A 17,833-nucleotide genomic window follows, 5' to 3' on the forward strand; every position below is an offset into this window, starting at 1 on the left:
ATAGGACTTTTCTTTAATAATCCATTTTCAATTAAACCTATAGGGTGGTTGTAAAACAAAACAAAGCTTTAAAAGCATTTCCTTACCAGTCTGATTGTTTAGGGTTTCCCAGAATAGTTTTTGTATTTACATTTGACTTTTTTTCAACTTGGTATGCTAATGGAAGACTACCCTGATGAATGGAATTCATTGTGAAATGATGATGTTATTTTATGCTTTGGTTCCTACAGACTGCATGCATGCAGTACAGGTGATGAAAACGAGGAGAAGCATGCTGAGCAGTCGGACGAGACAGCCTGGACTTGACCTCTGGGGACTCGGCTCCAGTCTTCCTGAGTCCGTGAGCAGAAGGAGCCTGTGTAAGCAACTGTGACGGACGGGTCAGGGGGAGCGAGGGAGAAGAGAGGCCTCGGAGCTGACACTGCACACACAAACACCATGACAGCTACATAGAAAAAAAACACTTTCCATTCCTTGAGATATTTATAAAATGCATATTATTATAGAATAGTCTCATGAGCACTCATGGGGGAAAATAATAAATGCAATTTCATCGGTTATTGCACTGGTTATTCATTCTCTAGAAAAGAGTGAGAGATCCTGAAACAAACACTGAACTCAAGTAAAACAGTTAGAAATGTTTGTTACATAAGACCGTTTATTACAGCAACCTTGGTCCTTGGCATTTCCAGCAGTATTAATAACCAACTCTCTCAACTAGTTGTTGAGTCCCAGAAATTCCCTGAACCTTGATCGCTGTTGCTTGAATAATGCCTGATTTATGACATTAGCTGCAGTAATTACCCCAGATTAATTTGATATCCGTTGCCTCCATTTTGTGCGCATTTTAAGAAACATAAAGTTTGGCAGCACCAATTTTAACGTTAAAGGACAAAAAGTAGCAATTTAAGTTAGCTATTTAAAGGACTCTGTAAATCTATTTCATATTAATTGCACAGCAGGCCATTTCATAAATATTGTGTAAGACAGCCCCTATAATTCCTAGTTAAGTTGTCTGTTGAGTAATACCTAAAGCTAGGATACAGTTCCATGTTCTGAAATAAGGAATTTCTTCTGGTGCCCCACAGCTTGTTTAAAAATATTAACAGCTTCCTCATTTTATCATGTTTGTTTCCTTGGCACTCTTTTTCCACAAAAAGGAAAAAATAAAAGAAAGAATAGCTTGACCTGACACATGCACTAATAATAACTGTGCAATGCATCATTTTCAACAGGAAATCTTACACAAAGGTCAAGGAAAATGCTAAAACATTTTCAAGGAGCATTGACTCAATATAGGGTGTACTGAAGACAGTGTTTACAGAATAACGCAGAATGCGATTGATGTATTAATGACACTGGAATGATGGTATGATGGTCTAATTGGACAACGCTGCAATAAAAAAATCCTTCTATAAAGGATAAAATGCTTAATAAAAAAGCGTCTTCTGTCGACTTGTGTTTTACTGAAAGCCTAAATAGAGACACACATTTGTCCACAACAATTTGAGCTGCTTTACAATGGGACATAACATCATCCTCAAACCTCATCACAAAAGCTGTGAAAATGTATATTTGTCATGTCTTATATTATGTATTTCCCAGAAGTAAATGAAGTAAAAAGTTATTAATACACTGTACTTGCCCAATGAGCATGTTAACATAAGCCCAGCTAATCTCCTATTATTGCCTTTTTTCACAACTATTGACATGAACTTTGGTTTATTGTGTGCCATTTGCATGGAATCCTTTGCACAGAGCCCTAGTCCTGTGACCTTTGAGAAGTCTTTACGTATATATATCATATATATATTTATATAACAGCCCCCATGTACAAGCATCCCAGGATGCTTTGCAAAGTAGCGAGTCTCGACCCGTAACTGCTCAACTCTGCACAGGAGAGGCTCAGCTCAGGATTGAGGCACAGCTAAGAGAACAAACTTGCAGTCATGCCTGGCTACAGCCAGTGTCATTTTTATACTGATAAGACATGACTTATTTCATTTGATGAGGTAAAAAAAGGATGCTCTAATCTCCTGTTTTACATTTTCCTTTTGCTCTTAAATTACTCTTAACTTTATTACCTTATTGCATTTGCCTTAAACTGCGATATATACAACAAACCGTGTCTATTAAGCCGAGCAACTTCAGCTAACTTTCCATTCATAATAATAATAAAAACACTGTCAATGGAATGCACATAAAAGGGCTTTTGTTTTAGATAAGATGCTTTTGCAAACACTGCCTGAGACAGCATATAGCCTGCTCCAGCTTTTCAAGTCCTAAATGGACTTTATCAAGATACAGTATGTTTCATATCTTGCTTAAAGTTCTGAAGTGTCTGACCAGGCAGGCACCCCTACTTATTGTGCCAAATCACACTTTCTTACTTATCAAGAGAAGAATTTGAGAACAAATGTTTATTCAATACCACTTACACATTAAAGTTATAATGTGACCAAGGGACTTAATCGTTTGAGTTCTCTGAATAACATCCTAACAACCTTTATATGCCACAACTAAAAGAAGGTAATATAAAGTAATGTGTTGGATCGTTACAAATGATTGTATTATTTTATTATCTTTATAAATTTCAAGACACAACAAATACCAAGAAAGCAATCATTTAGGTATCGTCAAGTCACTTTCTAATATTTTCAGACAAAACCAATTAAGTAGATATTAAAGTGAACTTTTAACTATTAAAACTGTTCAATTTTTGTTAGGATATTTCTTTTTTAATATCTTTGCCACCTTCAAGCCAAGGGTGTATTTTGATGTGTGGAACCTTAGCAAAGCATGTGACCAAGATACTGAACCCTGGAGCTAAGGGTCTTTCCTCGTAGGATCACAACGGCAATCCAAAACTAGGATTCGAACCAGCAAGCTCCTGGTGGTGTGACTCACCCTGCAATCATGTGGCAGTGCCTTCCCTGAAGAAACCATTGGGGACCACCACTAAATAATATTTTATATTCTTTAGACCTGGAGTAAAACTCTGCAGGTACAGTATGTATTAATACATATTTGTTGATATTCATGAAACTGTTCTAGATTGAAACAACATCATCTTAATAACTCATGGGTTGGAAAAGGGTCAACTATTACATATTCTTCTGCTGTGTAAGTGCATGTGGCAGATAAAGATACATAACTAAATTAAAGGACAACAACTTATTTTGTTTTCCCCCTGGTCACTTCCTGTTTTCCGACCAGAGATATCGAGGTGCTCAGCGTTAAGGAAGACCAGGCCGATTTGTCGAAATGTGATGGAACTAGGATCTCCTCGTACATGACAGCACCCCAGAGTACAGTGGAGATTCTGATTCCATGCAGATTGAAGAGCTTGTTTGTTGTGTTAAGCACCAGGGTCACTGGGTATGAACCGGCATGATGTGCTGCAGCTCGCGACAGGGATCATCTGCTGTTTGACAAAAGACAGGTTGACTGTAAAGCTCCATTAGCTCTTTAATTGAATTTGATAATAATCTGCATTATCTGGGTGGTAACTCAACAGAGGTTAAATAGGTTACATTACCTGAAATTATTTAACTGTTGATATATTTAAAGTGGGTGCACAGTAATGCTGAATTAATGCCATTCATGCAGAAATGTTCATACAGAATTACATTTTAGTTACTCCCACTTATTATAAAATCTTGGCAGCTAACATAACAGTAAACTGAAAACCATTAAAGGACCTGAGAGGAAAACTACACTATGTATGGCTTAGTACAGTCTATGATTTGAGAAAATTGTGTTCAAACTTACCTGGTTTTAAATCTACTTATGCTTCTATCAAACACGTGTGATCCTCTTTTCTAACCTCAAACCCTTTCCCTAACTCTAACCACGCTTCAGAATCAGAGTAGGCTTTTTGAAAAGCAGTGTTATGCTGCAAGCAGCTTGCTAACATTAAGAGTGATGTGTAATGCAGATTCTGAAACAGTCTGAGGCAGCAGAATTGGGCACATCTGTTACATGTTTACCAGGCTAAGATGTTCTATTACGGGCAGTTCCCTGTATGTGAGCCAAGGTATTTTTAGAGACTATTGTTTGATGCAGCATCATCGTTTCACATAGCGATGCTAAACCAGTTGTTTCCCAGGATGAAAAAAACAAAAAACTATATATATGTAGTCCACACATGCAAGTCATTAAAAATAAGAGAAAGGAACACACAGCCACAAATGGTAAAATTCATGACACTTTTTAGAAGTTGTTTAAGATGCCTAATTATAGCACAAAATGATCATTTTCACACATTAGTGCGTATTGTTTCTATAGCACTGATTACTGACCTGAAATTGAAATTCTCACACCCAGAGGTTTTCATGTAGGTATAAATGACAAATGTTGAGGTGTTCTCATAAATGTGCACACTGCTGTATATATATACTGCATATATATATATATATATATATATATATATATATATATGGACAGAGAGAGAGAGAGAGAGAGAGAGAGAGAGAGAGAGAGAGAGAGAGAGAGAGAGAGAGAGAGAGAGAGAGAGAGAGAGATCCTGATACAGGGGAAACTAATTCCAATTCCAGTATTGAAGCAATACCACTCAGAATGACTGTGAACATCATGCAACAGGAACGGTAAAGGAAAATAAAACCGCCATCTGAAGCAGCTGCCTCTTTAGCTTGTTCTGATTCATGTAACAAAAAAAACATACCAATACATTTCAGAATAAACACACCACTAAACTGTTTCTGATATCAGTGACTGCTATATATTAATGTAACACTAGACGTATGTGCTTATAAGTTAGTGGTACCTAGCACTCACTGGCATCGCACCAAAGTCTTGCTATTGACAGCACCTTTGGGAGTACGTGGCTGACATTGCAAAATAAAATATATCTTATTTTAAGTTCAAAACTGTATCCTGTTTTCTACACAGATACAAAATGAATGTGATGGATAAATTACCAGCACAAAGAGCATGACCTAGGGAAATAGTTCTATTTCAATAACCCCGGTGCAGGACAGTTTGGAGCCCACAGTTTTATTTACGTTTTTTTTAATTGAAGACTATTAAATCCATCAACAGCAGATCCTGTAGGAAGCTAGGAATTTAAACGAGCAGTCCTGGCTTCAGACGGCTCGGAAAGGCTCCCATCATTTTTTTTTTTTTAAAAGGAAGACAAACATTAATCATTGAAAGCACAGCATAGGCAGCTGAACAAAAGCCATTTGCTGTAGCTATCGTATGGGGTAACAGCTAACTGTCAGAAACTGATGCAATTCATAATTTGAGAAACAGACAAATTACAGTGCCATATTACTTACCTAGGACTTTTAAAAGACATTTGCAATGTTGAGATCACAAGTACCACCATTAATCCTGTAATACCCAAGCACATATGATACAATATTTTGCTTTGCCATCCTCATATGCTGACAGCCTCAAAAGCCAACATTTCCTTTTGCAATACATGATGTGTGTCTGTCATCCCTATCTACGATTTTGGGTTTGGTATCAGAAATAGGGCCTAGTTTCAGAATGAGCCTAGAGACTGTAGAGTTTGTATTAAATGTACAAATCCCTATAGTAGATACAAGAGGTGCTGCAAACTGGGTATTTGACAGAAAATGAGTGGAGATTAAGCAGCATCCCACCAACTCAAGGCCTGGTTTAATCAGTGCACAGGTTCTCATTAAATAAGCAAGACTGCCTGTACTTATTTAGCAGAGGGGTCTGCCAGCTGCTAGTCAGGGCTGTTCATTTTTTGAACGTACAGGTATGAAAGCATAGGACCGACAGCTTTTATGCAAAATGTGAATCTAATGTATTTTTACGATGCTTACACTGTATTGATCCACTTAAACACAGGCAATTCTATGTAAATGTGCATGGAGATAAAACCACCCCAGACGGAGTTAGAAAGAGTGTTTAGCATTTGAAGTGGTGACTTTGAAAGCAATGCTTTTGTTGGAACAATAGTATTTATCTACTTCAGTGGACTGGGGGAGATTGATCTCTGCATACAGTCACTAACTTTTCAATCTGGGCTAACTAATCTGTGTATTGACAGGCACTTCACTTTGATTAAAAACACTAGAGTAATAATAATGTGGATCGACAGCAGAATAGGGAAAGGAATTTTTAGGTACAAAATGAAAAAAAAATGAAAAGTGCATAAAACAGTGCAGTGAAATTGTTCTTTTTCTTGAAATCTTTACACCTTATCCTGTAAATAATAATAATAATAATAATAATAATAATAATAATAATAATAATAATAATAATAATAATAATAAGACGGTTTCCAGTGGAAGCAGTTCAGAAATATGTGCATCATGTTTTTTTTAGCTGAGATATTTTTTGGTTTATTTGTGGGATGTGAGGGTTGGTTATTTTATGGTCTTTTATTGAGATGATCCAAGCTCCAGCAGTTCAGTGTGATTCAGAAGATTAGGAGCCTGTGATGACAGGGACACATTATTTACCAGCAGTATAAAGTGCAGCCTAGCTCCACAATATTAGCGTGCTACTGTTATAAAATGATCTTGGTGCACGACCTTTGCCCAGATATTACTTCAGGTAGAATCAGCTTCCCTAGACAGGGAGGCAGGCACAGGTGGGTGACCTGTGTGGGAGACACTGCTTACATTGATCGTCCTTTAAACAAGATGTAAACATGCAGTATAGTTAATCAGTAGATTAGGTAGATAGGTACTATTTAAGTTATTATGGTGACTCACCCCAGTTCGTAGTAAGCAAGTAGTTTTTCCTATGCGTGCTCCATTCTTGTCAGTTGTTTAGGTCAGCAATTGGTGGATGTACATGATGAGACTGTTGTTGCACTGCTGGTAGTCCTTTCTAAGCAGTGTTTCGGTACATCATGTCTCACATCAAACCTCCTTTAGAAAGGCAGTCTAGAAGTGCCTGTCCAGGGCAGTTGGTCTTGACATGAGTTTTAATTGAAAAACGTATGGCGATACCTCATTGAATAAGCACACCTCGTCCTTTTATATTCAGATTTTATGTGTTTGATGTTATGAATAAATAATGTAGTCCAACAATCCCTTTGACATGTGGGGTGTACATTTTTTCTTTACAATCATATACCAGTGGACTTTTACTATTAAAAATGAACTGTATTCTGGCCCAGTAACTTGGTATGATGAACAATGAAGATTAGCCAGTTCTAGGGTAGCTATGGAGTCATGGAGATGAATAGGTGGGTTCTTAAACCTTATTACAGGTCATCTGAAAATACAAGATGCTACCTGGATTTGTTGTTGAATCAATGCCAGTTTATTGCATATAGGTATGTTGTGAGCGGCACCCCTCCCTAATTTTTTGAGAGCAATAATATTGAAGTGAGCTATAATTCATTTAACAATGTTTGAGTCTGAGTCCTTATTTCACTGTAGCTTTTTGTTTGCAAGGTCTTATGGGCGACTGTAAAATTCTGAACAGGTGGGGTCTACTTGGATAGTAAACAGGAGATGAAATACATAGAAATAAGGATTTCAAGTGGTCCAAATTAGCACAACAATTAAGAAAAAAAAATCTACAAGCTTTACAAGCTTAAGAAATATTTTTATTATGCACATTTACCCCTTTTTCAACAACTTTTACCATGAAAAGCTTGTGTTGATGTTGTTTTCATTTTTGAAACACTCCCCGTGATTTTTTAAACAGAACTGGAAGAGCGCCCAAAACTGAACTCCAAATATAATAAAATAACATAAAACAACTTAAAATACAGCAGATAATTATATGTTTACAAATTCATACATTTAAAAATTAGTAGTATTCCCTTTTCAGTATTTTTTTTTTAAAGTGAAAGTCATTGCACTTAAAGATTGTCATACAGAAATGAAAATCACTGGAAGCCAAATAGTTAATCATTTATTAGTTTAATTAAAAGTGTTCTTTTGGTTTAGAAAAATGCTTCTCTTATACTTTAACTGAGTTTTCAGATTTCTATAGAAACCAAGTACCACATAGAGGTCATAGTAATGTTTTAAGTATTTCCAAAAAATAAACTGTGTTTTTAGTCACGCGTGATCTGACGCAATCAAATTGAAAAGTTAAAAACTACATTTAAATCAACAACTAAGTCGTCATCTCAAGTCCATAGGTAGTTCTTAAATGGTGTCCATCAATAAAGCATGTTGAAAAGTTGGTCCAAAATCATACATTGGAAGGTCAGAGTTTATGCCAGTGCCAAAGTGCACCATGAATCCTGTCGTACAGGAACAGATAGTCCGGTCTGTTGGGCGATGGAGGATGGTGTGAAGTGGTAATCCTCATACTTCAGCTCTGAATGTCCGTGGTCTGTGTGAGCTGTTGCCTGGGGGAAGCAATAAATAAACCCAATAAGCTTACTGTAACACAAGAGACAGAAGAGACGCACATTTTAAATACAAGCCATTGTATTAACACATTACACAGCTCAGCCTCTAATTTAATTCAGTAATTCCAAGACCATGTTGCCATAATTAACAGAAGCAAGTTGCTAGTTTTGCAAATCAGCTTTCTAAAGTCACCAGAGAAACGTACCTGAGTAACAGATGCCACCGTTTGGCCTGCAAAGGGGGAGGCAGACATGTTGGGTTCACTTTTTATAGTGGAGGCGCTCTCAGAGGTAGTTATTGAAGAGGGTGAGTTTGTACTGGAAGCCGAGGAACCTGCAGAAAAAGAATGAAGATTTATTTTTTATTCAAGTAAAAAAAAACAGAAGCAAAACTGAATGCGGATTCAAAAGTCACCAATATTTATAAACTGAATTAATAACACCCATCTCTACTGGACATTGTTGATTAAGCTTTGTGATGAAATAAATAGGCTACCTTTAACTATTATTTTTTTTTAGGTAACCCTATAGTATACAGTATTTAGTGCCAGTAACAAAGCGTACCTGTGGAGTTTTTACATTTGTTCAGATTCTTTGGTTTTCTCTTTCTTGTTTGAATGCTCTCTTTCTTCATAGCCAGTGGTCTTGCAACCTGAAAAAGAAACATGGCAACATTAAACCTCTGCAGCTCGACCCAAATTAAAAAAATCTGTTTTTTATAATAATCATAAGAGTTACAGTGTTGTTAATAATATAATGAATATTATATGGTGGTGAAAATGCACAACATACCCCATGAAGTTTCATGTAAAGCCCGCAAGCGTTGCACACCGGCTCCCCTTCAGCGTTCCGTCTCCACAGCGTTGTGGTGGTGGTGTGGCAATTCGTGCAACACAGACCCGCGCGCCGGGAAGAGGACTGCTGGAACGAAAGCAACAGAACAGGTTAGGACGCAGGTTCAGTGAAACCACAGTGAGCTGACTGCACGGCTTTCAAAACCAGCGCTATAAAACGTGGTTATTGGTCAACACAACAGCAAATGCATAACACGCACACTAGAAATGGAATTTGTGGGCAAATAACCGTTTCAATTAAACAATATCAACCAGTGACGAGTGTCACCTGTTCATTTTTTTAAATGTGTTTTTGTTTGTTTGTTATATATGAAACGGGATTTTTTGAAAAATAAATTGTTCGGAATAATGGTATCGTTGTATTTTTATTATATTTGATCGAGTATGGATTATTTAGGTCTCCCTATTAGTGCTCGCACAATTGAGATGTTTGCCTACCTGTGCTGGCTCTGCGGGTACAAAAACTGAACCAAACTAAATTAAACGCCTGTAATATTTTGGTTTTGATATAAATTGTTTATTAAATAAATCTCAGAACCGTTTGCCACAGTAATTCCTTTTAGATTCCGATTGCTCAATTAGATTTCATTTCAGAAAAAAGATAAACGGTACGGTTGCATTTTAAACCAAACGGGTGGCATTGTTTTTAATTATTATTATTATTATTTTACAGGCTCTTCAGGAGTATACGGTTATTGTATAGTCTTAATATAACAACCTTTCAAGGACAAGGTATTTTAAGGACAAAAGCTAAAATAATGTATTGCTAATTCTCAAGTAGGTTATTACTCAGCAAGGCAGTCTCAGTATTCTTTTGATACCAATCTGACCCACAAAGGAAGTCGTTGACCCTGGTTTGTGTATTGGATTTCCTATCGTCACCTTTTCCTCGTCATAGACCGTGTTTTTATTATTATTATTATTGAAAAATAGTTTCCCTAATATTGTAAATGAAATGTGTTACTGTATAAATAAACCAAACCTCGCTCAATTTATTAAGGGTGTGTTTAAATTAATTCACTGACTTTTTTTTATATATGTATTTTCAGACACGTCTCGAAATTCATATTTGCCTACAGTTGCATCTTATTTGTTTATATTCTATATACTGTCACTGATTTATTATTATTATTATTATTATTATTATTATTATTATTATTATTATTACGCGAAAATATAATGAGAAATGTCCCGTATCTTACCAGTCTTTTCTGTGGTTTGATAAGAGGCCTGTTGATGCCGTTCATCTTGTGGTAGAGCCCACAGGCGTTGCAGAGATAGTGGCCCGTGCCATCCCTCCTCCAGAGCGGCGTGGAGATGGAGCCGCAGTTAACACATTCTCGACCCTCGCCCGGAAATTCTTCCATGAGATCTAAAATATGGAGAAGACAAAATATGTATTGTTATGTAATCTTTTTTGTCTAATTGCAAAACCTTAAATAATAATAATAATAATAATAATAATAATAATAATAATAATAATAATAATAATAATAATATATTAATATACCAGTTGACATTATTTTCTGTTAGTTATTAAACTGAGCAAATACTGTACAGGAGGGGAAAATAAAGTGTTTGTCGTATTATGTAGTATAGACTACAACTTAAAGGGAATCCAGTTGTAGCAGAAAAATCAAATACCTCCTCGCTTTTCTTTCTACTCAAATTATAGCGCACGTGTTTGAGGATGATTTTTAATGTTAGTAGTATTATTTTATTTTGCGTTATCAGCTAATATACACAAGTCTGGAACAAAAACAAAGTTGATATTTATTGTAATTTCAGTTTTGGGTATAGACAGTTTTTCATGTTTATTTTCAGAAAATTGAATGTTGCCCAAAACTAAACAATTTATTATTTATTTATTTATTTATTAAACTTGCAAGCACTTTTATCATGATGGAAATATGACTTGCAATTAAATAACTGTTTTTAACAAATATATATATTTATCAGATATACTGCAGCTTATACAACCCACATATCTAACTGTATGCAGACCCACAGCGAAATTAATAATGTAAAGGCTGCAGGAAGCAACGGTTCGACAGGGATGACGCATGCAGAGCGAGGTCTCTCTCGCAAAAACAGATCCTCGGTGTTTTTGTTATTGTATGCTGATAGTAGCAAATGAAGAACTGTGGAGGCTTTCCTGATTTCAATCAAAGCGGGTTCGGGATGCTGGCCGGTGGCGACAGGCAGACTGGGGCAAGAGACTGATGGAATGTCTTTTGGTGATTTAAATGTCTTTGTGATCCAGTGCTTCCAGTATCAATCACACCTTGAAGCGACGCAACACTGACAAACGACAGACTACCAATTCCCTGTAAGGAGAATGGATGGGGTCAGCTCTTCTGCACTTTGCTTTGAAAAGTTTAGAGAGCGTAATCCACTATATACAGCTGTACAGAGCACATAAAAAAGAAAAGAAAAAGATCCCCAATAAAATAACGTCTCTTTAAACAAACTCCAATGGCTGAACATTTAGCCTATTGTTCAGCGCGAATTTCAATTGTGTGAGGCACGTTTTGCATATAAAGGTGTATAGTTAAATGTGAGGTTAAACTTTCTTTATAACTTTCTAAATAACAAATACTAGTATTATATTAGTAGGCCTGGTCAGAGTATTATATATATATATATATATATATATATATATATATATATATATATATATATATATATATATATATATATATATATTCAGTTATTGATCATACAGGCCTAATGATTAGATTCTTATAAAGCGTTTAAAAAAGATTAAAAAAATACATTGTTGCACTTAAAACATTGTAAATCCTGTAAAACTTAATTAGCGGTAGTTAAATTACAATTACATAATTACGACAAGTGTTATATTGAAACCACATAAAAACAGTAGACGGTGTGTAGCAAACGTAAAAAGGTACAGGATACGGGTATATCACCTGTAATTTACCTGATAATTAGCGTAGGCTATATAAATATGTTACCCTAACCTCTACTCCCCCAAGAAACCGAAAAAAACCTCTGAAACTCTTTTAAAAAAACCTCTGTGGGTGCTTTTCCGTCTCACTTTACTCTCCATTACTACAAAGATAAGGCAATTTTATTCACAGCAATAAATCTGATGGCGACGCCATTTTGCTTTTTCTGTTTAATTTCCAAAGCAGCAGCAATATAATACATACATAAATAAATAAAAGTGATCTAATCAGTGGGATCAGTGGGATTACTGTTGAACGCTTGATCAGATTTCACTGTCTCTTGAAAGACTCGCCGATTGATGTTATTTGGGAATTGTTTGGGCAAAATGGAATTAGGAGACCGCGAGTCTGTTCTCCGCGAGGCTTTCAGATTTACTTCAATAACTAACTTAAAAGACGCGCAGCTATAAAACTGCTGTCTGTTTTAAACAAAGTAATTTATGTAGAAGCACACAGGTCCTGATCCACAGAACACTTAGGGTTCACTTTTCAGCCGAGCTGATTTTGTGAATTGTATTTATTTATATATTTGCAAGCTTCAGGTTTTGCAATTTGTAGCCCATATTAAACACGGGGTAAAATATTGTAAACAGTTCGTACTTTGTGCTACTGATGAATTAAAGGGATTTTAAAAATACATAAACCTACTATTGTGTTTACATGCTTGTCTCAGTTGTACCATATCCTTGCTTTACGTCGATGTATCTGCGTGCCTATGTACCCATGTCCTACAACTATTTATCAACAGCTCTCTCTACAGAAATATGTATCATGGTAAAGAATATTCATATATAGATGCACTACCCTTAAATTAAAGTGCTCTGGAATTATTAAATGCATCTATCTTGCCACTACGCACGGTATACTTCTCAGGCATAGATGTATGCAGTGCTACGTTCCTATGTCTGAAACAACCCAAACACACTGTCATTTTTATAAATGTAAAAAATGCACAACCTATCAACAATTCAAGGAATGTCTAGCAATGCAATTTGCCAGTAAAGTGGCCTAGTTGAGCACACCTATTTTTTTTTTAATACTCTAAATAATATAGATGTAGACACGACCGCTAGTTCAATAAAATACTACTACGACTACTACTACTACTAATAATAATTTACCTAAACTGGACCGCCTGTTCTGAAGACTCTGGATCATGGTGGTTTCGAAGTGTGTTGGTGCCCATGACGATGCCACCTCCGGGCTCATGTAGGTCGGGTAAGGGCTAGAATAGGATCCACTGACCGAGCGCACTAAAGCGTTACCATATTGCTCCGCTCTGCCGCTGTTGCTGATCACCAATGGGTTCTGGTATGCTCCTTCCCTGGTGCTGCTGCTGACTGCGGTGCTGTGCGAGTAGGAGAACCCGGACGGAGCGTGTGGACTTCCCGGGTTAAAGGTAGTATCTGTACCAGCCTGCGCCCAGCCGTGGTGGCTGCCCAGATGGTGAGTCTGATGTGCCGAGTCGCAGCTCTGGAGATACGGCAGCGTCTGGAGCATGGAAGGCACCCTGGTTGTGGGTACGTACACAGGTGAGCTCGCGGAGGAGTGGAGGTAGTTCCCCGAGTCGTGCGGGTAAGCAGACTGTCCATGGTTGGTTGCTAACGCCAAGCTCGGATACATTCTGCTGTCGCCGGGCTAACTTAGATCCTTCTGTTGTCCTGGTATCCTTTTGAGTAACTGATTCCAGCGGCGGTAAAGTACTTCCACCCCACTCAGGTGCGTGTCTCGATTTAAAATGGAACCGGTCTGGGCACCTGAGACAAGGGATCCCTTTAAATTCAAGCCGCAATAAACAACTCTCTCCCAGTGATTATAATCTCATTAATACCTGAAACGAAACAGACAATGGATGTTAAATCTAATCAGCTTCTTTCGGAGCACATTCTTGTGACTTCTAAGGGCAGAATGCATATTATTATATTGCTCGTGTTCAAAAGCAGTGCTAAAGGGTGTGACGGCTTGTTTTGTATGAGCAGTATAGGCTACTGATAATAATGCACGAGCCGCAAGCAGTAGCACATAAACGGATCTTATTATTATTAACAATGTATAGGCAACAGGCTACAATAATCTTTGACAACAGTTTTCAGTTCATTTATAAATCTGGTAATACACACAGTATGCCATCTAACCCCCAAAATAAAAAAAACAAACAAAACAAAACCAAAAAAAAAGATATTGTATTTAACAAGTAAGGTGCAGCTTTAAATGTGGAAAAAAAACACCGAATGGATTCTATTTTTAACATTTCGCTTTGTACTGCTGTCATTTGAACATCTAGTTGTGTTTTATCACAACACCTGTTCTAAAAAATCCTATATTCCAATTAGTTCAATACGACATGCCTCCTCCTGTTTTCGATATGGCAAAGGAGAATATGGCCTGGCGAAACAAAATGAGTTATACCTGCCTTCATCATCAACAGATAACATTACATTCATGTCATATCACGTACATATATTATTTTATCACATCACACACATAACATAATGTATTGATAATATACTCGCACAAATACAATTTCATCCAAAACCGATCACTGCATTATCTTAGCAGATAAGGGCATCTGAAAGATAAGCAATTCACTTCATAAAAAAACGAAAAGAAAACTCGCAGATACTTACAGTCAGACCACGATCAGAAACGCTGAAGATATATCTACTAAACTGTTTTAAATCCTCAACCCCAAAACAAAAAAGAGAACAGGGCAGTTGTCCGGTTAAAGTAAATCGGGATGAACAGGTACAGTATACGATCCTCTTTGTAAAACTCCTATATCTGTAAGCAAACAACTGTTGCCTTCTCTGATAATCTCGGATTTTAAGTGGGTTCTCCAGGCTTTGCCTCCAGCACCTTTACAGCCAGTTATTTGTATGGGCAGGGCCACGTGACCCCTCCTACGTAGAACATTGAGTTCTGGGGGAAAAATGGGTGTCTACCTGAAATTGACTCTCATCTGGAGGGACTGTTACAGGATTGATAAAAATCAATTATTACCGACTTTTCTTTTCTTTTTTTTTTGTAATACTGTAGCCAATTGCACACTGCCACCTCGGTGTTCCGTATGCTGTGCTCACGGATATGCATTAAGAAAGCGTAGCCTGTTTTTATTGGAATTCATATTCAGAATAAACACGTTTGACCTCTATTGCGCCTTTTAACATCAATTTGAGCACACTTGCAAGTAAACACATAACTTATCAAAGTAAAAATAAAAGCTAATTTAACTGTTCCTGTTGTTTTTGACTCTTTCAGAGAATAATTACATCTGTAGCATATGTCTGCGCTTTAAGAAATACCTTGTCAATTTTGTTCTTGTTATAAAACGCATGCATTTAGTTATATATATTTTTGTTACATATTTGTTTATAATGTTTTTATTTAATAGAATTTAAATGATTTAAAGATAGTTAATTATTTGTATATTTATATTTTTCAGACCTCTTATAACCGATATCATATTCAGCTATAATTCTTATTTTAATTTTATATCATATAATAATTTTATAAAATCAGAATAAACAGCACATTAAAACAAAAAAAAGAGCAATTAGGCCGCTTAGATGCAGAAATAAAGACTTTGAAAAAAAAAACGTTCTTTTACATTCACCTGTAGTAAAACGAGCTTTTCCTTTTAATAAAGTTTAATTTGTTTTATATATTTGAATAAAGCACATTTCAGTTGACCACTTACCTTTCTTTCTTTCTTTCTTTCTTTCTTTCTTTCTTTCTTTCTTTCTTTCTTTCGCAGTGCAAATCCAGCTGAAAATCATTTTTAAATATTTACCGTACACAAAAAAAGTAATCCAATTTTTTGTGAGACAAAAAGATATATTCGGATTGTTTGAAGTCATCCTTAGGACTTCTGACTGTCCGCTTTCTACAGTTTAGGGAAAGTTATAGTCATCTGCTTTATGGGCTGATACATTTTAGTAGCTTCTTAATCAACAATGAAAGCGAAATGATAAGAAATTACTGCATCATAAGAGGACATGGCGATAGTAGATTTTTGATTTAGAGTGGCGGGCCGAAGGGTAAGCATAAATGAATGTTGCAATACCTCGACCGAATGATAAAAAGATGATATGCAACTAACGAGAACAAATATAGTTTGCAAAGATTTAATGTTAGAGTAATATAATAAATATTTCAAATAGATATTTCTTCTTAGAAAGGCATGAGAATATATATATAATCCAGACGGCTAATATTTTACAACGTTGTAACAGCCAGTGTATACAATACGCATGACTGTGATATAACGAATATGTGCTTCAGAATTTTAATATATTGAAAATGGCGTTATGGTTTAGGTTTAGTATGGGCCTATCGCAACACCGCTGGTGGCTTACCTTTCAAAGGGATGAGAGCAATAATGTGAAGCCATTATTCATGGCACTGCGCCAAGTTGTAAATGATATTTACCCGCTATTGAGTTGAAATGACCCAAGCAAGAATACAAACTTGAGAAGGAATTATTGAAACACTTCAGCAATTTAACAAACCGAATAAGGACAAATTCACAACCATTCACCGTGCCAAGTTAACACCACCTGTTTTTTTGTTCGAAAAAGAAAACAAAACGTTATTCAAAAAGAACAACAACTAAATAAAAATTGATACAACATTCCTTAACATAATGCTGGATATAATGATGGTTACCATGTAACGTGACGGAGAAGCGAAAACGCAGTTAATACCTTGTGGTTTACCTGTTAGTCCTGCTTGCATACAGAGGAAAACAAGGACAACATATATAGGCCAAGAAGCAACCGAATCAAAGTGTGGCTGCAGGTAGCGCAGTTCTTTTTAATAATTAAGAACACGCCTGTCTGCACGATTCATTATTAGGCCTACTTTTTTCTTTACTTTTTCTCGATCAGAGACAAGTTCGTCATCAATTTGTCTGTCACACTATTTCCCTTCAAACCCGCAAAATCACCGAATATATTTACAGCAAGGCCGGGGCAACATCAATAGAAAACAACAACAACAAAAAAACAAGTGTCATTTAAAATAATAATAATAATAATAATAATAATAATAATAATAATAATAATAATAATAATAATAATAATAATATAGATGTGTTGTATTTGTTATCATTTAAAACAAATGCATTGATCAAACGCCAGATTCAATTAACTTAATTTCATTAGAATACACGGACGTCAGTGACTTCATCGGATTGTGTTAATTTGCGTCTTTTAAAAAGGATTCTGCTAATTTAATTATATAGTTTTATGCCGGTATTTTTCTTTTTGGATGTTTTTTTTTTAATAATGAAAATATTAAGCCTATGATAATATAGGCTAATGTTCTTATTAGCCTATATTATCATAGGCTTAATATTTTCATTATTTCATATAATGCGTTGGCCTAAATGTGATGGTTTTTATCTTTACTTTTATTTTAACTTTAAACAATACATTGAAAGATATTTAACATAAGCGTTTTATAAATCATAATTTTAAATGTGTCGAGTTCCGTAAGTGTACTGGTGTTAAATTTGTGACAGATAGCCTGCACGGAAAAACGAAACACATGCCCTGAAAGATTACACATATTATAGGACTATATAAGGTCAAATATACAAGAAAGTCAAGTGATCTATCTGTTGCCTATCATCTAACCAATAGATGCAAGCCTTTATTTTTGGTGGCCGTCTTTTTAAAAGTGTACCTGGT

General features: G+C 36.0%; 1 protein-coding gene across 5 annotated transcripts in view; it reads right to left on the reverse strand.

Annotated features, from left to right (window-relative positions):
- Positions 1 to 7,539: 7,539 nt before the first annotated feature.
- The window catches only part of LOC117433823 (transcription factor GATA-5-like), a 10,538-nt gene continuing 244 nt past the window's right edge, over positions 7,540 to 17,833 (reverse strand). The window contains exons 1-7 of one of the 5 annotated variants that reach the window (XM_058991059.1): positions 15,841 to 15,907; positions 13,265 to 13,974; positions 10,377 to 10,546; positions 9,113 to 9,241; positions 8,885 to 8,972; positions 8,527 to 8,654; positions 7,540 to 8,317 (exon numbers count right to left, since the gene is read on the reverse strand). In XM_058991059.1, the coding sequence (XP_058847042.1) occupies positions 8,180 to 8,317; positions 8,527 to 8,654; positions 8,885 to 8,972; positions 9,113 to 9,241; positions 10,377 to 10,546; positions 13,265 to 13,766 (1,155 nt within the window). In that variant the 5' untranslated portion in view covers positions 13,767 to 13,974; positions 15,841 to 15,907 and the 3' untranslated portion in view covers positions 7,540 to 8,179. Of the gene's footprint in view, positions 8,352 to 8,526; positions 8,655 to 8,884; positions 8,973 to 9,112; positions 9,242 to 10,376; positions 10,547 to 13,264; positions 13,975 to 14,770; positions 14,999 to 15,840; positions 15,908 to 17,833 lie in introns of those variants that run through there. The other 4 variants (XM_034056254.3, XM_034056246.3, XM_058991060.1 and 1 more) reach the window with 4 other exon arrangements.

Source organism: Acipenser ruthenus, chromosome 18, assembly GCF_902713425.1.
Source record: "Acipenser ruthenus chromosome 18, fAciRut3.2 maternal haplotype, whole genome shotgun sequence".
Lineage (NCBI taxonomy): Eukaryota > Metazoa > Chordata > Actinopteri > Acipenseriformes > Acipenseridae > Acipenser > Acipenser ruthenus.